Below are 26,480 nucleotides of genomic sequence, written 5' to 3'. Positions count from 1 at the left end.
ACTTATTGATCACCGGAAAAGTTAATCGAACAGTTTGGTTACTATATAAAAATAATATAGCATTCGGTAATTTTTCCTTATTTAAATATTCTTATCTGCATACTTTGATATAAACTAAAATAATTATATATATATATATATATATATATATATATATCCAATAAAATGATATTTATTTAGTATAAATTAATTTTAAAAGACAAATGTGGACAATCCATGAAATTTTCTATACCATATCAAAAATCAACTAAAAGATTTTATAAAAGAAATATACCATCTCAGAAAACATAAAAAAACAAAAATCATGTATATTATTATAAACTTTACAAACTAATTTTTAACATATAAACAAATAAAACATTTTGTAAAAATATATAAATATAATTTTTATGTAGTGTGTGTCAGCATTTTTAATAAAAAAAAATTATATAAAGAACAATTCAAGTTTTATAACCTTCAGGGGTTTCAATGTCCTTTGTTGTTATTGTCACCATATTTGCATGGGTATATAGATAGTGAGGAGTTGCTAGAATTAGGTTGCACTAAAATTAGAATTTTTTTATTAATATGTTAAAATACAATGACAAGTTACAAGCATGTTCTATAATCTAAAATCTCAAATGTCAAATATTAAACAGTATTAAATAATATTAAAAATTAAATTAATGTTATAAAACTTCTTAATCATATTGTTTAAGTATTTGTGGGTATATGTGTGCTATGCGATTTTTTTTTTTGACAAATGTGGATGAAACAGAAATTTATAGAAAACAAATACATTACAAAACAAAGAAAAAGGATAAGTTACAGAAAACAAGACAAAAAAACAAGACGAAACAAAACAACAACAAGAAGAAACACACACAAAATAAGTCTAGCAGGAGTGGAGGGAAGACAAAAAAAAGTGTGGGCTTCATTTTTCTCACCCGACCCTTAATTAGGATTGACCGGCTAAAAATGACAGATCACAAATCAAATTTTAATATTTTGTAGACTTCAAGAGATTGTGGGTTCATAACTTCCATTGGTAAACCCCTAATGTTAATTACTGTGGACATTGTCGCAAGAACCTCCGATTAAGAAATAAGTGTGAACAAGGAAATAAGATGTGAAAATCAATTTCATTTATTTCAATAAATATGAATTCATAAACTCCACTGAGAGTACAAGAGGTTTGAAATTTGATCATCTTGACGTAACAGTGATTGTAGCCTTTTATCTCATTCCAACTATTTCGCCGAAAAGTGCGCTTTGACTTCTGTTGACATTTGGTCTTCATCAACGGTTGAAATATGCATCTTCAACATGATTTAAAAACTTGTGAATGTGTCTTGGATATTTGAATTTATATCTTGGACTTGATTTAGGAACTTGATTTGACCTTTCATAAACTTCGGCTTTCATGCTTGTAAAGTTTTTTTTTTTGCAACTTGTGAACTCTTCAACCTCTTAACATTTGAAGCTGTTGAGCTCATTTGTTGATTTATTTAAAATTTGTATCTTGGACATTTGATTTGCATCTTGGATTTGATTTGGATTTCAAGTTGTTGATTCTCTGTATTGATGAATCGCAAACATGATTTGACTTTTCATGAGCTTCGGCTTTCATGCTTGTGAAGCTTTTTACAACTTGTGAACTCTTCAACGCTTTAACTTTGATGTCTTGAGATTGTTGAGCTCATTTATTGATTCATTTAAAACTTGGACATTTGACTTTGTATTTTTTTTTATTTGATTTGGAACTTGATTTAAATTTTCATAAGCTTCCGCTTTCATGCTTATAAAACTTTTTACACTTGTGAACTCTTCAACGTTTTAGCCTTGAGGTTGTTGAGCTCATCTGTTGATTTGTTTAAAACTTGAGTCTTGGATATTTTCAGTTTGCATCTTGGACATTTGATTTTGCATCTTGAATTTGATTGTGACGTTGAGTTGTGGATTCTCTATGCTGAGAAATCATCAACTTGATTTTACATGATTTGATTTTCCATAAGTTTCGGATTTCATGCTTGTGAAACTTTTTGCAACTTTTGAACTCTTTAACATTTTATAGCCTTGAGGTTGTTGAGCTCATTTGTTGATTTGTTTGGAACTTGTGTCTTGGACTTTGAACTTGCATCTTGGACATTTGATTTTGCATCTTGGACTTTGATTTGGATTTCAAGATGTGAATTCTTTATGTTGATGAATCACAAACTTAATTTGACTTTCATGAGCTTCGCCTTTTAGGCTTTTGATACTTTTGCGACTTGTGAACTCTTCAACCCTTTAGCCTTGAGGTTGTTGAGCTCATTTGTTGATTTAGTTGAAACTTGTATCTTGAACATTTGAACTTGCATCTTGAATTTGATTTGGATTTGAAGTTGTAGATTTTATGCATTAATGAATCGCAAACATTTGACTTTTCATGAGCTTCAGCTTTCATGCTTGTAAACCCTTCAACACTTTAGCTTTGAGATTGTTGAGCTCATTGGTATCTTTGATATTTGATTTGGATTTCAAGTTGTGTATTCTCTCTGAATTATGAGCTTGAATGATAATTCTTTTTTTTTTAACTTTGAAAAGTTTTGACTTTTATGCTTGTGAAACTTTTTTGCAACTTGTGAAATCTTCAACGCTTTTGTCTTGAGGTTGTTGAGCTCATTGGTATGTTTGACATTTGATTTGGATTTCAAGTTGTGGATTCTCTCTGAATCACGAGCTTGAATGATGATTCTTTTTTTTTTTACTCTTGAAAAGCTTCAGATTTTATGTTTTTGAAACTTTTTGGAACTTGTGAAATCTTCAACGCTTTAGTCTTGAGATTGTTGAGTTCATTTGTTGATTTGTTTGAAACTTGAGTCTTGGACATTTTAAGTTTGCATCTTGGATTTGATTTTGGATTTCAAGTCATGGATTCTCTAATGGAAGAAAGTGTTGATTTTCTTTAATTTTCTTCCAGGTCTTGACTTGTGAAACTCTTTAAGTTTTCAATTTCTGATTTCTTTGAGACTGCTGAGTTCAGTTGTTGGTTCATTTGATATTTTTTTTCATGTCTTGACTTGTGAAACTCTTTGAGTCTTGACTTCTTGGTGTCTTGAGACTGCTGAATTCATTTGTCGATTTATTTGACTTTTTTTTTCAGGTTTTTATTTGTGAAACTCTTTGAGTCTTGACTTTGATGTCTTGAGAATGCTAAGTTTATTTGTTGAATCATTTAATTTTTTTTATACCTTGACATGTAAAACTCATTGAGTCTTAACTTCTGATGTCTTGAAACCGCTGAGTTCAATTATTATTTATTTGATTTTTTTTTTTTTACATCTTGATTCTTCAATGCTTTGAGCTTTAACTCTTTTAAGCATGATGATCGATCGAGAAGCAATGTAGAGCCTCCTCGAGGGCCATCTCCAACCATGACCCCAAATCCCAAATTTGGGGTCATGGTTGGCTCCAACCCACCCCCTTTTTTGACCCCAAATTTGGGGATGGGGGTGTGTGACCCCAAATTTGGGGTCCCACTTATTTTATAATTTTTTATTCAATTTTTTATTATTATTATAACTAATAAAAAATTATAAGTTATTCATTTATATAATTAATACTTTAATTATAAGTTATATTTTAATATAATTATAAATAATACTTTAATATAATTATAAATTTTATGTGTAATTAATTATTTAATAATAAAAAAATTATAATAAATGATGTGTTTATTAATTATTTATCAAACAAATTAAAAAATTTATAATTAAATTTATAAATAAATTAAATCATAAATTAAATAATACTTTAAATAATTTTTATTAGTATTATATTACATTGTAAATAATATTTAATTAAATCATTGTTGAAAATAATTAATTTCAAGTATTTTTTTTTGTTGAATAGTGATAATAATAAAAAATGAGATGCGTAAAAAAATAAATTTTTTTTTTTTGGGTAAGATTTGGGGTTTGTGGTTAGAGTATACTTTATTGTAGCAAAACCAAATTTGGGATTTGGGGTAAAAATTTGGGGTTGTGGGTTGGAGATGGTTTCAAGGAGAGCAGTCACCATGCATTGGACATCACCCTAGCTTCAAGAAAGTTTTTTAAGAGTCTTCAATAGCCCATCCACTTCCATAACTGTCAAGAGGCAATGGAGAGGTTCTCTCAAAGAGAGCTATTGGCGCCATGTATTGGACATCGCGACGAGCTTGAAAAGAGTTTTTAAGAGTCTTCAATAGGCCATCAGCTTCTATGACTGTCAAGAGGTAATGAAGAGGCCCTCTCAAGGAGAGCAGTCGCCATGCATTAGACATCACGGTAAGCTTAAAGAGGGGGGGGGGGGTCTTGTGAAATTACCAAAATACCCCCATATCTTTGCTAAAAACTTTTTTTTTTCTTTTTTTCCCTCTTTTTTTTTTGCATTTAGAGCCTCTAACTTTTCATTTTTGTTTTCACATTTTATCAAATTTTGCAAATAAACCCCCAAACTTTCATACTTTCATATTTTTCATGGCTTTTGCAGTTAAACCCTCGAGCTTTCATAGTTTCACACATTTTCACAATTTTGCATATGTGTCCTCAAATTTTTTCTTTCTTTCTTTTTTCTTCCTTTTTTTTACCATTTTTTTATATGAACTAATAGTGAACTTCAGTACAATGCATGGCATGAATACATGCATGAAGTATATTAATTTTGGTTCATGTTTGCACACTAGCAGGGCCAGGAAGAAGAAGGATGCATGTGGGCATAGCATGATAGATGAAGCATACTTGATTCCTTAAGCGAAAGATGCATGCATACTATAGTTCATCAAACAAAGTGCCATGCATGGTATTGCATTGGACATGCAAAATTATAGAGATGTCATATATAAGTGGCACCCATCATGAAAGAGATGTATATGGGATGACAGATTTTTTTTTTTTTAAGAAAAGTCGAGGCATTTTTGCATGGGATTGGCAACCGAAATATATGTAAGAGCATGCATGAATATATATATATATATTGGCATGAAATTTCATAAGAGCATCTACCTCCTTGATGCAATAACCACTTAACGAACCTTTTAAGTATATGGAGGATGTTGACTTCTTGGGCTCTGCCAAGGTGGTAACAGTGGCATAAGCCATATATCGTCACCACCACGCTGTCCTTCTTCTCATCCTTAGCCAGGGTAGTGATGGCGGCATAAGCCATATATCATCACCACCATGTTGTCCTCCTCTTCTTTAGCTTTTTCTCACTTTTTTGTGATGGCGCTTAGAAGTAGTAAAAACACATGGAGGAGAGCATACTTGCATGCAATATATGAAAGGCATGCTTGCATGTAATATACAATGGCATGAGAGAAAGAGAGAAGCAACACATGTAGAGCTAGGAACATGTTTGCATGTATAATATATAAAAGCATGCCTGCATGTATACAACTCATGTTAATATAGATATCATATATAATGGTGGGGCCCCTGCGTATCATAGTATGGATTTTTTTATGCATGAAGCTATCTTTTTTTTTTCATATATATCTTTCATTATATATATATATATATATATATATATATATTTCTTGAGTATAATACCTTGTGGTTGAATCTCGACGGAGAAACTTCGCGTCTCATTATCAGCAGCTCTCCGGCAACCTTCTTCTCCAAACAAAACATCCTTCTCTTGTTCCTTCTTCTTCTTCTTTTTCTTAGATTTCTTTAGCTCCTCTTCAAACTTAGGGGCTTGTCATGGTATACGTGATCCCCGAAGTGTTTGGGATCAATCTTTCCCTAGAAACTCCGGCTCGCCGGTGGGCTCGTGGGTGTCGCATGGGCGGAAGTCAGTAATGAAGAACCATGCACTATCACCACCATGGCTCTCTCTCTAGCTCGTTCATAGAGAGATAAAGACCGGTTTGAGATGCAAAAAGAGGGAGAATGAAAACATGCCTGCCTTTCATGCCTCACTGCATGCATGTGCGTGATTTTATATCCTCACATCTTCTCCCAAGGTCCCACCATGAAAGAAGATGAAGGTGCATATGGATGGATGAACATGGGTTATGGGATGAATATCAAAATAAGAGAGAGTGAAGCATCCATGGACCCACCATTAAAAGAGATAATGGATTCATCAGCATAGTTCTTAGCCCTCCTCCTCCTCTCTTTTCTAATTCAATTTTTTTTCTTTTATCCCGGGATTCTGCCAAACATCAGAAACAAATCTCCCTATTTGTTCCATATATCTAGGATTTAAAATTTGAATTTTTTCCTTATCTCATTCAATACTGTTGTTGTCTGAATACAATAGTGAATTTGTTAGGGACCTTGAACTTGTAGAACTTCGAACTTGGAGGTCGAGCAAAAGGAGCTGGAGTCTCTTCCTTCTTCAGATGCCAAGACCTGTAACAGTGTGGGAAGTGTTCCCCACAAACACTCCGATGGCTAAGTCAGTAGGGAATAAATGCTGGTCTTCCTTTTATGTTCCCCCAAAAAGTCCTCCCCTATTTTAATGAGGGAGGCTATTTATAGATGTATGATTAACAGTTACGTAAAGCTTCACATGTTCGAGATCGTGGGTTCAAAAAAAAATAGTGGGTGTGATATGAGAAGTGGGGTACTACGTGGTTAGAAGTTTGAATTAGGCCACATCAGTTGCTCCCCACTTCTATCTTTAGGTTAGAACCTTAAAGATAAAGATAGAAGTAGGTCTTTATCTGCTTCAAATTCAAACTTCTTTTAAACTTATCTTACTAATAATAATATTTGAACTTATCCAAATAAGATACAACTAATTTAAATTTATCTATATCATGATAATATGGTTGGATAAAACTCTAATATGCTTGAATTTATCTTTATCGTTGGATAAAGATTTATCTGCTGAGTTCAACTCAAATTTAAACCCTCATCTTTCGACCTCTATATAAGGAAGTCCCCACCCCACTTTTAGAATTACATGGCCTCTATTGGGTTAAAGATTTTTGGCATCGCAGTTGAGTTAAAGTCTTTTCCGGCATTCTTCCTTCAGGCTCTCTTTCTCATCTTGTTTAACTATCAGAAGGTATGTAGCATCCTTCTTTCTTCTAGCATTAATGAGGAATGTATCTATAAATTCCTTCCTCAACTGATTGAAGTTTGAAATTCATCCTTTCTTCAGATTATTAAACCATATACGTGCATGCTCAGTTAAGGTAAGCAGAAATGCTTTGCACATGATTGCGTCCTCCCATCCATGAAGTAGCATCACTGCCTCATAGTTTTGCATATGATCGTAAGTAGAGGTGAGCAAAACCGGGTATCCGATCTAGTTTTTAAAACCGAATCAGGTACTCGGTTTTTCGGATTGGCAAAAACTCGACCCACCCGGTTTAAACCGGGTACTAAGAATCGGGTACCCGGTCTAAACCGGATCTGATATCGGATATCCGGATCCGAATTTAAGTTTTATCTAGTTTATATATTTTCTTTATATAATAACATTAGATAAAAAACAAATATAAAAAAGTTATAAATTATAAAGAGCATTAAGCTCTTATATTATTTTCCATACAACAAAATTCATAACAAAAATAATATAGAGTTTTATCAATCTTAGTCATTAAAAGGAAAAATCTTTGAAAGCATCAAGTGTCTCATCAATAATGATCATTGGTTGCTAGAAAGAGAAGAGATTTGGATGGAGACTAGAGAGAAGAGGCAGGATGATAGCCGTTAGGGACTGGGAGGCAGGGATTTGGGATTTTTTTTCTGTCTTTTTACTTTTAATCTATGTAGAATTTAAATTTATTAATATATATATATATATAACTATATAACTATATAACTCTTTAAGTTATTAGATTAGACATTTGAATATTTTTTTTTACTTTTAGCCCTTGTAAAATTTAAATGTAGTAATGTACATATGTACCTATATATATATATATATATATATATATATATATATATATATATATATATATATATATATATATATATATATATATATATATATATATAACTCTTAAAGGGTTTAGATATAAGGGATTTGGATTTTTTTTTCTTTTTTGCTTTTTAGACCATATAAAATTTAAAATTATTATGTATCTATATATAAGAATATACTAAAAAATAAAACCTGGATTGGATTCGGTTATCCGAGTTTTAATTTCTCTTGACCTGGATCAGACCCGATTTTTGTCTAAAAAATTCAAATCGGGTACCCGACCCTTTTTTTCGGATCGGGTACCCAAAAAATTCGGGTAAAAAATTTAGATGCCGGATCGGATCATCAGATCCGGATTTTTTTGCTCACCCTTAGTCGTAAGGGTCACCCTTTCTAGAATAAGTTGTTAGTTATGGCATTAAAGGTTTTACCTTGATTTTCTTGACGAAAGGAACCTTGTTTATTTGTGGTGTTTCCTCGGTAGGAACCAGCTTCTTCTGTTCCAGAACATGTTCAATTATCTTTTTTAGATCAGCTGCCTCCTTTATGCTAAAGGTAGATTCCTCCGCATCTCTCTCAAATGCTCTTGACTCTCCTTTGTAGGTGCTTTCTACTACCTCTTGGATTTTTTCTGCATTTTTTTTGGCTAGTGGAGGTTCAACCCTCTCTTGGTTATGAGGATGTGGATCACCTTACTCTTGTTGTTCCATAGCTTGCTTTCCCCTAAGATGTAGGTTGGAAGGGAGCGTTTCTTGAGGTAGAGCTTGTTGGACAAAGAGCATTAAATCATCCAACTTTCTGTTGTTTTCATCGAACTTCTTTTTAAGCACTTCATATTCGCTTAAAGGAATCGCTGGCATCATATCTCCTGAGGGTTAAGATGGAATCTCTAATTGTTTTTGAAGGTTTTCACTTTGAGAAATCATTTCATCTTGAGTAGTAGCCATCTGAGAGTGTGATGTCTGGGACTTCTTTGGTGGCATTAGCGTAGATTGAAGAGACTACATGAAGGTAACCTTGTGTGAAGGCCTTTTGATCGTTTCCCAAAGACGGTGCCAACTGTTGTTGCCTAAATACAATAATGAATTTGTTAGGGATCTTGAACTTGTAGAACTTCGAACTTGGAGGTTGAACAAAAGGAGCTGGAGTCTCTTCCTTCTTCAGATGCCAAGACCTGTAACAGTGTAGGAAGTATTCCCCACAAATACTCCGATTGCTAAGTCAGTAGAGAATAAATGCTGGTCTTCCTTTTTATGTTCCCCCCTCCCATCCAAAAGTCCTCCCCCCGTTTTAATGAGGGAGGCTACTTATAGATGTATGATTAACAGTTACATAAAACTTCACGTGTTCGAGATTGTGGGTTTAAAAAGAGATAGTGGGTGTGATGTGAGAAGTGGGGTATTACGTGGTAAGAAGTTTGAATTAGGCTACATCAAATACAAATTTTATTTATTTATTTTTTATATTGTATGTTTATTTAAAACTCGGATTTATTTTAATAATAGTAATTTTTTTTCTAGCATGATAAACTCTCTTTAAACCGGAATCGTTATCCATAAAAATTGAATTTTATTTAAACTCATATTGGACTCTTTTTAATCCGAGTATGAATAAGATCAACATTTTATTCGAATTAAAAAGTTTTCTTTTTTTTTTTCCATATAAACAAAAAGATATACAGAAAATAAATAGACAAAGCAAGAAGCAAAGACAGTCACTATTTGAATATTTGGAGCTTTATTCAACAAGCTGTGGGATCCACCCGGCACATAGATCAAAGGTCTCACAAGATCAAAGCTCCTCTTAATTGTGACTGCCCTTGATCATGGCATGTAAATTTATGGGGCATTGGTACATCTATGTAACAATTTTTCATTTTTTAAAAATAAACCAGTTGCTACCTATTCTATTTTTTTAAACATTTTAATATATATCGCAAAAGATATGAAACTTTTTTTGCTTTTAGAGGAAAAAAATAAACATTAGTGTTGATGATTAGTTCAAGATAATTTGATTAATTTTGATGAATTATAAAGAGAATACTTTTGAAAATTTTTAATAATTCATTTAAATAGATTAAATATAAAAAATTAAATATTATGCCAGAATATATTCAAAATTTATATTAAAAGAGTCAGGGAAAGGAAAAAAATTTCTAACATTATTTTCTATTTTTATTGACAAAATTGCAAATCCATAATAAATAGCAACAAATTCCAACAGAAAACACACAGCCTGCCATTCTTGAAAATTTAAATATTAATAATTAATGTGATTAAAAACTTCTAAAATTGAATTATGTGCGCCTTAAAAGAAATGACAAATATTTATAGACCAAATTATTCTTAACAGTAATTTAATTGTAAAAAAAAAATCAATAATTAATTTTAAAAAAATTCTGTAATAAATAATATTAAAATAAATATTCTTTTTTTTAAATAATAAATTTCATGGATGTTCGGTAGACCGCTTCAATCGCACTCTTCTTCTCCTCTCGTCCATTTTTCTCCTTCCTGCGTCTCGTCCCCAAGGTGCGCTTCTCTTTCGCTCTCTCGCTCCGAAAGGGAGATCTAGGGTTCATTTTTGTTTTTTTTTATCCTTCCATTGTTCGTCCATGATTTGGGGGCTGTGATTGTGGAAATGTGTGTGAGTTTTGAGGGATTTCAGATGTTTTCTTGAAGGAGAGGAGGGTTCTGGGCGTTTCGCGGTGATTTTGGCCGAGAGGGGAGGAGATCAGTGGAGATGAGCGCGTCGAGGTTCATAAAGTGTGTGACTGTTGGGGATGGGGCCGTCGGAAAGACATGCATGCTCATTTCCTATACCAGCAACACCTTCCCCACGGTGAGCTTGCTTGAATCTGTGGCCTTTTCCCTGCATTTGATTTCTTTTAGGGTTTTGCTGCGGAAAGTTTGATCTTTTACTTGTTTTGGGTGTTTAGGAATAATCAGTTGGGAAAAGATTTCTTTTTTAGTTCTTTTGCTTTTATGTTTTATATGTGTTTAGGTTTTCACTGAGAAAGTGAATTTTTTTTTTGGTTGAGATCCTCTATGAGGATGCTTTGTGGGGTTAATTGTGTAACAAATGAAAACTTTTACTTCCTTGTGAATTCTTGGATTGTTGGCGTTTCTTGCTAAACTTGGGTGGATTTCTCATTGGATTCACACTTTGGTGTTTGTTTAAGGGGATGTTGATCATTATTTTTGATTTCTATTGTTTAGATCCATTTGTGATGATTGCTTATTGGAGTTGTTGATGGAATGTCATTAGCTTACTGTGTCCTTTCTGTTCCATAAACATCTTTAAAAGCTCTTTTCCTTTAATTTATAATTAGAGGATGTGCTTGACATGCTGAAGGTGGTGGTTGTTGTTGTTGTTTTTTTAATAATTATTTTTATTTTTTTTATTACTTATATTTTTAATTAATGAGATGAATTAGCGCTTGTCTTGGAATTATGACATGAAACATCCTTCACTTTTTGGTAGCTATAAATGATTAATGGTGGATTGATGCTTTCTTAGTCAAGAATTTGGTTTTTTTCTCATCATTCTGTTTGCTTCAACTAATCTGGAAAGTTTATTTCACAGATGTGAATGTGAATACTTACTGGGTGAAGGAATTTGTCAATATCCTTTTACTTCTACCTGTCAGTATATGGATAGTTGAAGTTTTATCTAGAAAGTTCATTCCTTTAGGTTGTTTCTGGCTATGGTTTGAGGAATTATGTCAGCTTCATATTTCTGGGGGCATATAAATTGGAATTGTGGAGTCATGAAAGTGAAAACTTTTTTCTTCGATTGGTTGAAGTTGTCTTTCTTAAAAATCCCTTATGGCGGAGCTTTGATTTTTAGTTGTTTGATTTAGTGATTGTTCTGATGTTGTCTTTGTAATCTCTTTTAATTTATTAAATTGGCACATGTTTGTAGTTGATATTGACATTGTTTTGTTACTTTAGATTTTGCATTCAAAAGTCAAGAGCTTCATTGTTCTAAGTTGCTTTTACTTCTATTCTACTTTATTATTTTGTTTTTTTTTTCGCTCAGAGTTGCTCCATTTTGTCGCCTGATTTTTCGCCATTAGTCATTTATTTTGAGGAGGGCATTTGGGTAGGAAATCAAATAAGGAAATGCTTAATGAATGAGTATGACATATCCTTTGAATTCTCGTTTGACTAGATCCATCTATGATCCTCTAATGTCATCTGTCATGACCTTTGTTGTAGTTTCTCCTCGGAAAGCAAGGAAAATAGTTAGAAAGAATGCTAGTCTATTATTTTGGATGTGTTTCTTCATTTTATATGTGGCGTCATTCACTTGACTAGTTGGATGTTTGGATTTTTTTTGTCAATAATACTGATGGCTTTATTTTCAAATGTTTTTCGTACATCCAACCTCTCTTATGGAAATTTACTGTTGCTTTTGATTCCCGTGATAGGATTATGTGCCTACTGTTTTCGACAATTTCAGTGCAAATGTTGTAGTTGATGGCAATACAGTGAACCTTGGCCTCTGGGACACTGCAGGTAGATTTCCCTTTCTCTTGGATCTTGTTTTTTTTTTTCCTTTTTTATTTTTTTTATAAATCTGGACATTTCTTAATCATGCGGTGCCATACATTAATGTGACAGGGCAAGAGGATTATAATCGTCTAAGGCCTTTGAGCTATCGTGGAGCAGATGTTTTTCTGCTAGCCTTCTCCCTTATAAGTAAGGCCAGCTATGAGAATGTTGCTAAAAAGGTAGAAACTGGTTATTTCTTCATAATGATATATTCTTATTCTTGTGATTTCTTTTTCATTTTATTTTAGTAAAACTCACTTGGTTGTTGCTTTTTTTTTTCTATGCTTGCGAATTGTCCTGTTTCTAGTGGATTCCTGAACTGAAGCACTATGCACCTGGTGTCCCTATAATTCTTGTTGGAACAAAGCTTGGTAATGTTTTCTTATTGTTTTTTTTTCCTCTAGGCATCATGTCTCGAACATCTATTTGTTTCAATTTTTTTTATTTTTTTTATTTTTATTTTTATTTTTATTTTTTTGCATTTTCCTTCAATATTTTGTTTTTCGGAATTGTGATAATCTCTTTTGTCTTAAAGTATGTTGTCATCTTTTCTTTCCATTTCTGATTTATGAGATATGCCGCCTTCATTCTATTATAAGTGAGTTGAAATGGTGTAAATTTTGAAAATATCTATAAAATTGTGCCTTGAAACTTCAACCATGGGATAAATGATTCTCCCACCTTTCCCCAGATTCACTTTGTTGTGGTAGTATGTGGCAGTAACATACTAATAATATGTAAAACCGGTTTTGCTGAGGGTAGGTAGTCACTATTAAGATTATTTTATGATTTGGTGAGTTCACATTTTATGTTTGTTTGTTATAGGAAAATTTGTGATTGAGTAGCATGGTGGTGTTTTTTAGCTTTCAAGGAAAATTTGTCCTCAAGGAGCATTGTAGTAGTTATAAAATGTTTAATAAAGTGACTTTCTACATATTACTCCGTCTGGTTCTATTTATATGTCCCATTCTAGAAGCTTTTTTTTAATGTCCATTTAAAAATCTAAGAAGCATTAAATAATCTCTTTCCAAGATTACCCTTTATTTTTAATGTAATCATATATCTTATTTTTTGGAAAATGTAAAGCACCATTTTGAGAGAGGGAATAAAAAATATAATTAAAATAGAGAGAGAAATTAATCGAATTTTGATGAATTTATAAATAAGGGTAATTTTGGCCAGTTGATACATTTTTTTATTACTTTAAGACTATCAACTAATTTTAAACAACATTCTTAATCGACGTGAATTATTTAAAGTGGATATATAAATAGGACCGGAGGGAGTGCCTTTTATGGACTATAGTCAATCTATATGAAATTCTCTGAAATGTGTTTTATAGTTCTAGTACGATATCATTTGTCTTGTTAATTTAGCAGGCACATGCTGTTTTATCCATGTTACTCTGGTTTTTAAAATTTTAAGAAAGTCTGGTATGTTAGGTGCCACTTTAGTTTAATTGCTCTGGATATGCTTTTTTCCATCAATTTACTGTATACTGCATCTTGCCTATGTGCACCATGTAGTTTGTTGACCACAGAACGCTAATTCACTTAATGTAGGATACTGTTTGTACATTGTCACATCTCATTTTTTTGTGCCATCGAGATCTTCCGTCCATTGCACATTTATGCTAATGTTCTGCATGCCTCTGTTTTAAAATTTTTTCATCTTCTACTATAATCAAGATAAAACATTTTCTGTCTTCGTTACTGTAAAAATTGTATCTTGTGCTTTGGCACAGATTTTGGGATTTAGCTAATGGTAAGCTGTCTTTCTTTGGTGGAAGATTGTGTGCTTTAATTTCAGATCTCATTGATTGTTCTAGTTAGCAGTATAGATCACCGAATCAATAAATTACCACAACGTATGGAAACAACTACATTAGGAAAGAAGATCAATGTTGATTGTTATTTATGTCAGCCCCAGGAGCTTAAATGCTTCTTTCTGAATTAAGGATCATTGAGCATTGGCCTTTGGTAGACAACATATGTTCATTACTATACTCTGGATAAACTTCACAGAGAATGCCAAATGTTTAATTTATATTTTACTTCTTATTTATTAATTTCTACTGTTATTATTTTGTGGATTTTGATTTTGATTACCTTTGTATATTTGCTGTTGCCTGTATTATTTTTTTGTTACTAGTTGTTGTTATGTAATTTGAAGCCAGTTACATTCTTCTTTCCAGATCTTCGAGATGATAAACAATTCTTTGTTGATCACCCTGGTGCTGTTCCTATTACTACCGCTCAGGTAAGATTTTTGGGTAAAAAAATGTTATATATATGTATATTTTTTTTTACATTCAAAATTTTTCCTAGACAACAATTACCCTAACTGCATGTGTAACTTACCAAACATCCCTTTTATCTTTGAAGGGTGAAGAACTCAAGAAGCTAATAGCCGCACCTTTTTACATTGAATGCAGTTCAAAGACACAACAAGTATGTTTCTTCCTCCCCGTCTGTTTTTTGTTATCATACTATTTTATCGATCATTTTATCGATTGTCACTTTTTTTGGTAATACTTTATTACACACAGAATGTTAAGGGGGTCTTTGATGCGGCTATTAAGGTGGTTCTGCAGCCCCCCAAACAAAAAAAGAAGAAAAGGAAAGCACAGAAGGGCTGTTCGATTTTGTGATCGAAGAACATGGGAAAGAGAAAAGATGAGCCATCCGACCATCACCGTAGTTTCTTTCTCTGTATGACGAATTAGGGCTTGGTGTATAGTCAGCTGACAAAAATAGTGCACGCAAATGGAGCCATCAAATAATCGATTTGGTTTTTTGTGATATCGAACCAACTTATTATTGAAGCATGATTTCATATTCACCTAGCTGCTAAATAGATTTTCATCTTCAGGCTATTTTTCTTTCATGGATTGGCAATATATGTATCTTAAATTCTCTATTTAATCAGGAAAGAAGGCTTATTTACATTTTAGTACTTTTGGTTAACTGATTTTTTTAATCAGCTGTATTTGTAAATCTATTCTGTTTGTGATGCTTTAATATGCATTCATTTCAGTTTCAATGAAGTGCTCAGCAAATGCATGCTGGATGGTTTTGCAGCAGCTTTCTTTTATATATATATATATATATATATATATATTTATTTTTTATTTTTTAAATAAATATTTACAAGTCATGGGATTGATCTCAACATTTGAGTTGAAAGATCAATAAAATACCCAACCCTTTAATTGTAGAGGTAATGTAGTATACTTTCTGTTATTGTTTTTGGTTAAGCAAGCCATTGAAGGCATATTAATTTTAGAGGAAGCAAGGATGAATGTGGTTTTGACTCTGATGCACAGGAGGTTGACTCCATCAACAGGTATGGCACCGTTGTGAGAAGAAGTGTGCGCCCAAATCATGGAAGGAGACCCAACTTTTATGAAGACTATGTGATGGGATGAATACAGGATGTGTGGAATGATTAATTACTTAGTATTGATGAATGATGTAATTAGGAGAGAGAGATTAATTGAGAAGGTTGTGATATCCTGCACAACGTTCTGGCACATCACGTGTTTGATGAAATGCCAGGTCATTAATTCGGTTATGATTCTGTAAGGATTTGCATATAAGTGGAATTCGGTTATGATTCTGTAAGGATTTGCATATAAGTGGAATGAGGAATGAAAGAGGGGGATCTTTGGCCAAATTATCCTTCTTCTCTCTCGAATCTTCTTTTCTCTTCTCTTCTTCTTCTCTTCTTCTTCTCTCTTCTATCTTTTCCCTGATCTGCAGGTTCTCTGCAACAATTTGGTGCTTTCATTGAATCCATGACCGACGGCATGGTGACACGCGCACGCGCAGTCGACGAGCAACTATCCTCACTGGCCGATCAGCTCGCTCGCCATGACTCTGTGTTCGCGAAGATAGACTCTCTCTGTTCTACAGTCCAACTCCATGCTGAATCATTCGATCTGCTGCGGAAGAGTCATTCTGAATCATTTGATTTCCTTCGCAACTCCCTCGCTGCGCAGCAGGCGGTCATGACAGACATGATGGTGAAGCTGCAGCACCTTGACAAAGTAGCATCTCCATCGACTGCACAATTTTCATCCCCTCAGCCACCATTACTTCCACTTCCATCACCTAATTCTCATACTTCCATTCACCACTCTTCAGTACTATCTCCTCCATCACTCCACTCCAATTCCTCTAATTCACCTCCCCGTCCACCTAAGATTGAAGTTCCCCTGTTTGCCGGCGAGCCCGATGTGCTAGGTTGGTTGTTTCAAATGAATCATTACTTCCTTTTCAACCAAATTCCAGCCGATCAACGCCTTGCCATTGCTGCGTTTTATATGATCGGTCCGGCGAGGCAGTGGTTTCAGTGGCTCCACTATACAGATCAATTCACCAATTGGGATGAGTTCGTCCGGAAGCTTGAATTACGTTTTGGGCCGTCCTCTTTTGTCAACCATGAGGCCTCTCTATTCAAGCTGAAGCAATCGACCACGGTCACGGCATTCCTCCAGGATTTCGAGTGCTTGTCTACTCGAGTGACGGGATTAAGCCAACAGAGCTTGTTGAATTGTTTCCTTTCAGGGTTGAAAGAGGAGATCCAAAGGGAGCTATATATTCTGAAACCCGACAACCTTCATGACGCGGTGGGGATGGCTAAGCTTGTTGAAGATAAAATCCTGGCTGAGCGATCCACCTTCACTCGATCACCTTTTCCTCGATCGATAGCGCCGATTGCAGCTCCAACGAATCCCAGGCCAGTCTCATTGCCAATCAAGCGACTCACTCCAACCGAGATGGCTGCTCGACGAGAGAAGGGCCTTTGCTTCAATTGCGACTCCAAGTTTACACCAGGTCACAAATGCAAGCCCGCTCTCTTCCTCTGCTTAATGGTGGATCAGGATGAGGTGATACCGCCAGAGGAGGAACCGCCACCGGTGACCTTTCCGTTGTTAGAGGAAGCGTCTTCAACGACCACACCTTCTTTGGATGATCCTTGCATATCCTTCCATGCTTTGATGGGAAGGATGGTTCCGTCGACCTTGAAGCTCACCGGCACCATTAACGGTCAAGAGGTGATCGTACTCGTGGATGGGGGCTCGACTAATAATTTTATTCAGTCGCGTCTGGCCGCACATCTAAATTTGACCGTGCAGCCGTCAACCCACATGCGGGTCACCGTCGGCAATGGCGACGCGCTCTCTTGTGGAGGGGAGTGTTCAGCAGTCAAGCTTAAGCTGGGAGACGTAATCTTCCCCTCATTTCATTTTGCCTTTTAGTAGGTTATTTATTTATTTATGTTTTTCGTTTTTTGAAGAAAAACTTCCATATGGAAGTGATTTTAATTTTTTTTCTTATTTATTTTAAAAAATAAATATATTTTAGTTTCTACATTAGACTTTAATACTAACTTTTTTTTAGATGTATTTACAAAACATTTGATATGGTTTTTTGTGGTGTTAAAAATAATAGGCATCATCATCATCATGATTGTTATTGTTATAATAATAATAATAATTATTATTATTGTTATTATTGATAAAAATTAAAAAGGGATGCTTAACCAGAAAATAATGTCATTAAGTTGAGAGTGATGCTTAACTAGAAAATATTTAATACGCAAGCATGTTGTTGACATTTATTATTATTACTATTATTATTATTATTATTATTACTTCATTTCAACCTTGGTCCCCTCCAAAATCATGCGCGTCATGGGCATAGTTTTCAATTTTTTTTTTTTAATTTCTAGTAAAAATAATAAGTACCTTCCACACAAATTAATGTTAAAGTGATTTGAACCACCTCTTAAAACGAAATCTTCCCGTAATGTAACAACTGCATATTTCCGAGCTGGGATCTGGAACTCAAAACCCATCTGATATAAGGCATGTGGAAACCCTCTAATTACAAGGCACGTGAGAACCGCTGGATTAAGCCCGGTTCTCTCTCTATTTCTTTTTCAAATTTATATTATAAGCAAATTAAATAAATTTAATGAACGAAAAAAAGATGGTCAAAAATTCAGAAATTTTAAAAAAATAATATTCAAAATAATAAAAAAAAAAAATTCGTAAGATTCACTTTCCAGTTTCAACCAAAGAAACTCCTCCAGAGATCACTTTCTAGGGTTTCTCCGCCCCTTCAATTTGTTCTCCAACCCTATTCTCCATTCCCCAAATTCAAGCTTTGATTCGGCGAAAGGTTCTTCAATCCATCTCTCTCCCTTTTTTCATTTCATTTCATTTTCGTTTTTATTATTTTTTTTTTTAAATTTTGTTTGTCCTTGCTGACTCACCCCTAAAATTCGCTATTTTCAAGAAATTTTCCGACATTTTTCATAATTTTTCCTTCCATTTTGAGATAAAAATCTCAAGTTTTGATCCTATCTCTTCTGAAAATTCCAAAAAAATTGTCCCAATTCGAGGGATTGTCTTCCATTATGGTGAAATCCGATTGAAAATTCTCAAAAAGTTCATTCCCTTTTCATCTCAATTCGTCCCAGATCGATCGCTGAATCCTTGAAGAATCTCTTGCCGATCCATGGACGACGCCGACCTCGATTTCTCCAACCCAGAGGTGATCGAGAGCTTCCTCAATGACTTCCCAAAGGACACCACCCATCACCATGCCTGCACTCACACCCACACCTGCAACCCTCCCGGCCCCGATCTCTCCCACACCCACACTTGCTTCCATGTCCACACCCAGATCGTCCCAGCCGTCTCGTCCGACGACCCGGGCGTCGAATCTGCCGAGAAGAGCTCCTCTAAGAAGCGCCCCTTTGGAAACCGTGAGGCTGTGCGCAAGTACCGCGAGAAGAAGAAGGCCCGTGCTGCCTCTCTGGAGGACGAGGTTGTCCAGCTGAGAACTCTCAATCAACAGCTTATGAGGAGGCTTCAAGGCCAGGCCGCCCTGGAAGCCGAGGTTCTCCGGCTTCGCTGCTTGCTTGTGGATATTAGAGGGAGGATTGAAGGTGAAATTGGCTCTTTTCCTTACCAGAAGCCTGTGGCGCCGGGGAACTTGATGTCTGGTGCTCATGTCTTGAATTCCTGTGAATTGAGGTGTGATGATCAAGTGCATTGTTTGCAAGGGAAGCCGGGGGTCGATAATGGCGTTGTGAATGGGCAGGGATTTAGTGCTTGTGAGATGGGGAGTGTTCAGTGCATGGGCAACTTCAGCTCGGGATCAGAGTTTTTGGGATGTGGCCGTGGCTGTCCTGATGCAAATGAGGGCAAGGGTATGGAGAACTGCCTTTCTTTCTACGTTCTGTATGCTTTTATTGGTTTTGGAATTGATATCTTTTCTCATTGCATGTTGTGTTTGAGAATTTAAAGAAATTTTGAAGAGGGAAGTGGGAAATCTTGGTTATTTGTCAACAGAGGGGAAACGTTTAGTTTTTTACTTATACAATGCACGTGTTGGTAATGATCTGCTTGTTACATCTACTTTGGATCTTAGCCAGTTTGTAAAAAAGCTCTGAAATTTAGGATCTTTTGTGTGTGCTTGCTTTCGTGGATTAGCTTTCAAGTTTCTCATCCAATTTTGTCACCTTCCTTTGATATAGCGCTCCTTTGGATCCCTTTTGTGGCTATCTTTTTGCAGGGTAGTGCCATCCTAACTTTATGCAAGTCCTCTTTGTTGTCCATGTGTCCTGTTTAAATACTTTAGATTGTGTTTTGGGAGTTGTGTCTCTGACGCTGCCGTACATATGTAGATTAATGTTCCTCAGCTCTGCAAGCTGGCAGATTTTTTCATTCTGTTCCTAAATTCTTGCTACTATCATCCTTGTGCACATTATCAAGCTAATATATATTCTTAAACCAAGGAATTCAAACAGTAGAAAGTTCTTTTCTTGTTAATTTTGGAACATTTCATTTTTTGTTATTACATCTTTGTTTTTGATTGTGTCTGATCTAATTTCAGCGGTGGCTATGTCCTTTTCATGGTGACAACCTCATCAACTTTACTGAATTTTCATCATTTGTCATGGTAGAAGGTTTATTATCCATGTTATCATACACTTAAAAGTCGTTTTCTATTTTAACACATTTGTGGAACGAATCCTTCGAAGCCTAAACACCTCTTTTTCTGGAAACAGACTACTTGTTTTGCACAACTCGGCTTCTATAATGTAAACCTCTTCTTATTCCTTGTCTTCTCCTTTTCCCTTTTGTTATTGCTTTGCCATTGAGACACACAGAAGTGGTTGTCTCGTTCAAATGGGAGAGCGAAGTTTTAAGATAATCTGTTATAGTGTTTGTGAAAGTTTGAAACAACCACAAACTGAGGGGTTATTAGCTTTGTGTAACCATGGAGTTCTACTGTTCTAGCTTAAATTTGCAATCTTTAAATGCATTTGGCCCTACCATATTTCTTTACAAGAAAGGGAGCATCTGTTCCTAAGATGTATCATTTAGTTGTGCAGGCATAATTTATTTGTTTTTATCCTCTCTTATAGCAGTGTCTATAAACTTATGTTAATGTATGATATCTTCTATCTGTACATTGTTATTCTCCCCCTCTGATCAGCATTGGCTCTGTTTCTTTGATCTGTCTTGGATGAATGCAAAGGTATTATGTACAAATCCTAGTCGGTTAGTGGCCGAAGGCTTTTATTGGTATCCTCCATTGCACAAAATTCTATATTTTCATCATTATTTTAATCTATATTTACGTTATCTTCCTGATATAATTATTGCCTTTTTTAATCTGCTTTGGTGCATAAATAGAAAAGCATCTAAATAGTGTGTTCTTATGTTTGTATTGCCACCTTATAGACAAAGTCCACTGTGTGTTTAGTGTTTGGATGAAGTCTATTGCTTTAAAGGTAGGAATTGATGAACCATCTATAGGCTGTTCTATCTCATCGAAATTTTTTGTGGATGTCCATGCTATCCATTCCATTAGTGCTATAAGAGCTGACACACGATTGCTTAAATTATACAGTTTCTGTTACAGTTTTTAGCACTTAATGCTTATCCTTCATCGATTTGTTTGAGACACGTCTAGAAATGCACATGTTGATAACTTGAGTACATTTAAAGTAATTAGCTAATAGTTCATAAAATGTGATCCAACCATTGCTGAGTGATTTCTGTCCTGCACTTTTGTGTAAAATAATTAGTTTTTCTTTTGATTTGGTTTCCTTGGAAGTCTGAAGTTAACTAATTGATTTCATTGGAATTGCACCATATATGAACGCATGAGATGCATTCATGAGATCTTTTGATTTTCCATGGCCAAGTGATGAACTGATATATCTCTATATACATACACTTATGTCATTTTCGTGGAGAAATGGTAGTAGCTTTTATGTTAGAAATCCTTGTCATAAATTAATGATTGGCGAGCTTTTATGCTGTGGTGTATCTACCATTCAATTCTTGCATTCCTTGTTTAGATTTGTTTATGTAATTTACATTTTTGCCATGCCTTCTGGCAAAACATTTTTAACCTTGGATTTTCTTCTTTAGGGGCTGGAGCAGAGGGCTGATTGTTTATTAGACATGAGCTGCTCTGACTTCATCTGCTGATTAACTAGGACTCGAGGAGTTCAACAGAGTTCAGCGGAGCTGCATTCACGTTTCCCATGAATCTTTTTTTTTTTTTGTTTATATTTTCCCGGTGCTAGTTAACAAACTTGTTCCAATTAATTTTTTTATATTTTTTTTCCTAGTATTTTGTTTGTGGGCAAGTAATTATTTATTTTGGTGATCTCACTTTGCAGACTGAAGTTGTGTACAGAATGGACACTCTTAGTTATCTTATTTGCAGAAATCAAGTGGTTTGAGAGTTTGTTGTTTTAGGTGTATTGTTCGCAACAGTTATATTATATTGTGCCGGATGTTTGCGGTATCTAAGGTCTATAGATTATCAGTTCATGGGTGAGAATGTGGTTTATTTTACATTCTTTTATCCCACTGGTTTCTGATATGCAGGTTAATATTTGATGCTGAAATGAACTTTTGGGCTGTGTATTTTAACCTTTAGTTCATGTGCTTCTATATTGTTAAATACCTGGACATTTGTGTTTTGGTTCACTTTGGTTAGAAACGAGGTCATATGTTTATATTGGTGAACTTGTAAATTATGTGTCAATGTTACCATGGATTAAAAATTAAAAAAAAAAAATAAAGAAAAAAAAAATCAAAATTGCATAAGTAGCAACAATGGCATGCATTTAAAAAATCTTCTGATTTTTCTGTATTTTCATTGATGTTTTGGCTCCTCCTACTTCCTGAGATAATCTGCATTGGCTAATTATTCTTTGCAAGTGCGGTTTGTAATTTGTGTCAAGTCATGTGAATTTGGGTTTGGTCGTGTAGTATGTTTTGTTAGTCAAAGTTCTCGGCTCACCAACCAGACGGCTGCATGGGAGAAATGTGTGGTGTGATTAAGTTAAGATTGGGTGAGTTAATTGATTATTAAACTCTCTAATCTCATACAACTCTTGCCTATAAATAGGCAAGAGATGAAGCTGCAAGATCACACACCACATGAAAGAGAAAGGAGTGAGAGTGAGGGAAAAGTTTGAGAGGAAAATAAAAATATTAGAGAGTTGATTATTTTCCTCTTATTAAAAGAGATTAGATTTGTTTACCCCTAATTTTCCTCACTGAGTGAATGTTTTTTATTTTTATTTGTGGTTTTACCCTAATTTATTAGGGTTTTTTTTTTTGAAAAATCTGTGAGCTTTTTATTTTTTGTACTATTTTCATTTTCATGCTTTGACATTACTCTATCATACATTCTATTTTCACAAGAAGTAGTATTGGAACCAAGTTTGGGTATGTATGTCTATTTATCGCATGTCCTGTGGTTGTTACTATAAGTGGATTCTCTATATTAGAAAAATAAGTTAGATTATTATTTATTCATTGAAAGAACTAGTTATTGTTCTTGAAGCAGTTTGTAATAAAAGTAATAGCGATTAGATATGAAATTGAAAAATTTAACGGAAGTAATTTCTCATTGTGCTAGAGATGAAAACAATCTTGATGAATGATAATTGCTTAGCGGCCATTAGTGAAAGGTCAGCTGAGATGAAAGACGATAAGTGGAACGAAATAGACGAGAATGCTATTGCAAATCTTCATTTGGCACTAGCTGATAGAATATTATCAGCCATAGAGGAGAAGAAGACGGCGAAAGAGATTTAGGATTACCTCACTAAGTTATATGAGGCTAAGTCACTCTCCAATAAAATTTTCCTTAAGAGGGAACTCTATACTCTACATATGACGGAATCCACTTCGGTGATGGAGCACTTGAGCTGACTGAATATTCTATTTTCCCAACTCATATCATTGGGATATGCAATAGAGTTAACTGAGCGTGTAGAACTTTTACTCCAAAATCTACCTGATTAGTATGACCAACTAATCATCAACCTAACAAATAATGTCCCAACGGACATTCTAGTCTTTGATGACATTGTAGCTGCTGTTTTGAAGGAAGAAAGTCAGCGCAAAAATAAGAAAAATAGGTTGGCAAGTTTGCAACAAGTGGAGGCTTTGACGGTGACGAGAGAAAGATCAACAGAACGTGGCCTAAGTGAGAGCCACAATCATGGCAGATCAAAATCAAGGAGTAAGAAGGCTTTCAAGTGCTATAATTGTGGTAAGAAAGGTCACTTGAAGAAGGATCATTGGATCTAAATAAGAAAGATTCCTATTCTCAAGGAAATATTACAAACACTTCAAATGATGGAGATACAGTGGTATGTGAAATAGTAACACTATTGGGAGAAGATTTACTAATGTATGGCTTCTTGATTCAGCAACTACTTTTCATATGACATCTCTAAGAGAATAGTTCCATCACTTTGTACCTATCTTTAGCGAATCTGTGTACAACTGCAATGATTAAGCTTTGAAAGATCGTTGGTATTATCATTATCAAGATGAAAAAAAATCTGGCATATGGAGGACTTGAGGAGCTTGTTGTCTATAGAGAAACTCAATGATCTTGACTGTAAAATTGAAGTTTAGAATAAGATCATGAAAGTAATTCAAGGTGTGCTTGTATGTACAAAAGAAGATAGAATAGCTGCAAATTTGTACATGTTGAGAGGGGAGACTTTGCAAGAAGAAGAAGAAGTATCAGTTGCCACAAGTAGTCCAAATGAAAGATGTACAATGACATGGCGCAAGAAACTTGAACATATGTTTGAGCAAGGAATGAAGATTCTTGCAAAGAATACTTTTAGGTTACACAAAGTTATCATTACCCTTTTGTGAGCATTGCATTGTGATAGATTATTATTCAGTGCATTAAATTCTAGAAGCAAAGTAATTCTAGAATTGACAAGCACCAAAATTACGTCCTTGGGAGAAGCAACTTACTTTGTCTCATTCATTGATGACTATTCCAGGAAATGTGAGTGTAGCCTATCAAGAGTAGGGGTGTAAATGATACACCTCTACTCGCAAGCTACTCGGGCTCGATTCGGCAAAAACTCAAACTCGGCTCGGTCACGGTCGAGTCGAGCTCGAGTAGCTCGAGTAGTCGATCGAACTGAGTTCGAGTATTTTGATACTTGGCTCGAGTGCTCGCGAGCCTAATCGAGCACATATGTATATATATATATAATATTGCATATATTATAAAATTACCATTTTATCCTTTGAAAATAATATTAGATATAATATTAGATATATTATCAAATTTTTTTTCTTTCTTGGTTTGCCTCTGCCTGTCCGCCAGCCGCCACCCCCTTTCAAAAAACCCTAACCTTTGGATCGGGGAGGATTTAGAGGTCCGTTTCGCGGATGGTGACTGCTTCCATTTCCAGCAACGGTAGTGCTTCCAAGGGTTTTGATTATGATTTGGTGATTATTGGAGCTGGAGTTGGTAGCCATGATGCTGCTCTTCATGCTGTTGAGAAGGTACTAGGTTGCGCGCCTTCCTCGTCCCCAACTTGTGCCCCGCCTTCCTCGTGCCCAATCCACACTATAGGGCTTTTCTCCATGAGCTTTGTCATCATAATTGTGAGAGATTGAGTGGGAAGCTGCTGACTGAAATTAGCTCCAACTTCAAGTGCAGGCTGTGCAACGACCTTAGGTAGTCATTGATTTTATAATTTCAATTATGTGAATATCTCTGATTATTTTTATTTCCTTTCCCATCTTTTATTTTTGAGAGAAAGATTTGATGTCGAATTGATTTTTTTTGTGGATGTTGTATCCTTTGGTTGTCTGAATGTTTCCATATCAGTAATCTTGGTTTTTATCTTGATTAAATTTCACTAGTTGCTAAGGATTTGGCTTGCATTAACATGTTTTTTTGAAGTTTTAAAGAATTTGCTGTACTTTTAGGCTGGTAAAATGAATTTTACTAGTTTGTTTTTGTCATCCTTTCTCTTTGCTGAGGCAATCTATCTATAGTGAATTATTTGAACCTCACAGAGAAATCAGAATAATGGAATGGTTATTTAGAGTTCACATTGGAATTATTTGATTTACTGTATCAAACTCTAAAAAGAGATTGATACAGTATGATGACAGATATAACATTCAATAATGTTCATCTATAAATTTCCAAACTAATTAAAAACATGGAAACCAAAACCAGAATCACAACTACTTTACACTCACTCTGTAGATCTCTTTATAGATAAATTGATAGAGTTAAATACAATATTTGTCTCAAAACTCCATGCAAACAGGACAACGTGCGTGACTTACCAAACACAACGTCCACTAAGCAACATACACCACCCACTTACATCAGCAACATTTATCATAAAGAATATGTATATGTATTAAATGTTAATTGGCCAACATTTATCATGCTACATCATGTGTGTATTCATCTAACAGCTTGGAGCTATGAGTGCTACATCAACAACAATTTTATCTAAAATGGCATGTTTCATGCTATATTAAATCCTTTTTTTTAAGCTAGTTTTTTATTTATATGTTTGATTATTAGGCTTATTTATTTATTTATTTGTTTGTTTGTTTATTTGTTTATTGTGATAGGCAACATGTCATCAAGCACACCAAATTTCTCATCTACACCATTTCAACCCGGAACGAATTCATCAACTAGT

The 26,480-nt window shown here is 34.6% G+C and overlaps 2 protein-coding genes across 3 annotated transcripts; both read left to right on the top strand.

The window, feature by feature from the left end:
• Positions 1 to 10,353: 10,353 nt before the first annotated feature.
• On the top strand, positions 10,354 to 15,392 carry LOC120272300 (rac-like GTP-binding protein 5). 2 transcript variants are annotated; one of them, XM_039279096.1, is made up of 8 exons: positions 10,354 to 10,415; positions 10,566 to 10,725; positions 12,317 to 12,404; positions 12,510 to 12,619; positions 12,748 to 12,811; positions 14,635 to 14,699; positions 14,825 to 14,890; positions 14,989 to 15,392. In XM_039279096.1, exons 2-8 carry the CDS (start codon positions 10,627 to 10,629, stop codon positions 15,088 to 15,090), a joined length of 594 nt encoding a protein of 197 aa, XP_039135030.1. In that variant the 5' UTR covers positions 10,354 to 10,415; positions 10,566 to 10,626; the 3' UTR covers positions 15,091 to 15,392. The 2 variants fall into 2 exon arrangements, with proteins under 2 accessions (XP_039135030.1, XP_039135031.1); XM_039279097.1 differs by having other exon boundaries at positions 10,360 to 10,415; positions 10,552 to 10,725.
• A 3,095-nt stretch (positions 15,393 to 18,487) lies between these two features.
• Positions 18,488 to 22,232, top strand: LOC120272371 (basic leucine zipper 19-like). The gene is made up of 3 exons (XM_039279194.1): positions 18,488 to 18,628; positions 18,930 to 19,664; positions 21,901 to 22,232. Exons 2-3 carry the CDS (start codon positions 18,968 to 18,970, stop codon positions 21,918 to 21,920), a joined length of 717 nt encoding a protein of 238 aa, XP_039135128.1. The 5' UTR covers positions 18,488 to 18,628; positions 18,930 to 18,967; the 3' UTR covers positions 21,921 to 22,232.
• The last annotated feature ends 4,248 nt before the right edge of the window (positions 22,233 to 26,480 follow it).

Source organism: Dioscorea cayenensis, chromosome 11 (assembly GCF_009730915.1).
Source record: "Dioscorea cayenensis subsp. rotundata cultivar TDr96_F1 chromosome 11, TDr96_F1_v2_PseudoChromosome.rev07_lg8_w22 25.fasta, whole genome shotgun sequence".
Lineage (NCBI taxonomy): Eukaryota > Viridiplantae > Streptophyta > Magnoliopsida > Dioscoreales > Dioscoreaceae > Dioscorea > Dioscorea cayenensis.
This window is presented reverse-complemented; position numbering and strand designations above follow the sequence as displayed.

Bases quoted from the DNA above. Each gene is read 5' to 3' on its own strand.
- LOC120272300 (XM_039279096.1), top strand. From the start codon at position 10,627: ATGAGCGCGTCGAGGTTCATAAAGTGTGTGACTGTTGGGGATGGGGCC. The intron at 12,812-14,634 runs GTAATGTTTTCT...TCTTCTTTCCAG, and splicing joins TCTTGTTGGAACAAAGCTTG to ATCTTCGAGATGATAAACAA. The intron at 14,891-14,988 runs GTATGTTTCTTC...TATTACACACAG, and splicing joins GCAGTTCAAAGACACAACAA to AATGTTAAGGGGGTCTTTGA.
- LOC120272371 (XM_039279194.1), top strand. From the start codon at position 18,968: ATGGACGACGCCGACCTCGATTTCTCCAACCCAGAGGTGATCGAGAGC. The intron at 19,665-21,900 runs GTATGGAGAACT...TTTCTTCTTTAG, and splicing joins TGATGCAAATGAGGGCAAGG to GGGCTGGAGCAGAGGGCTGA.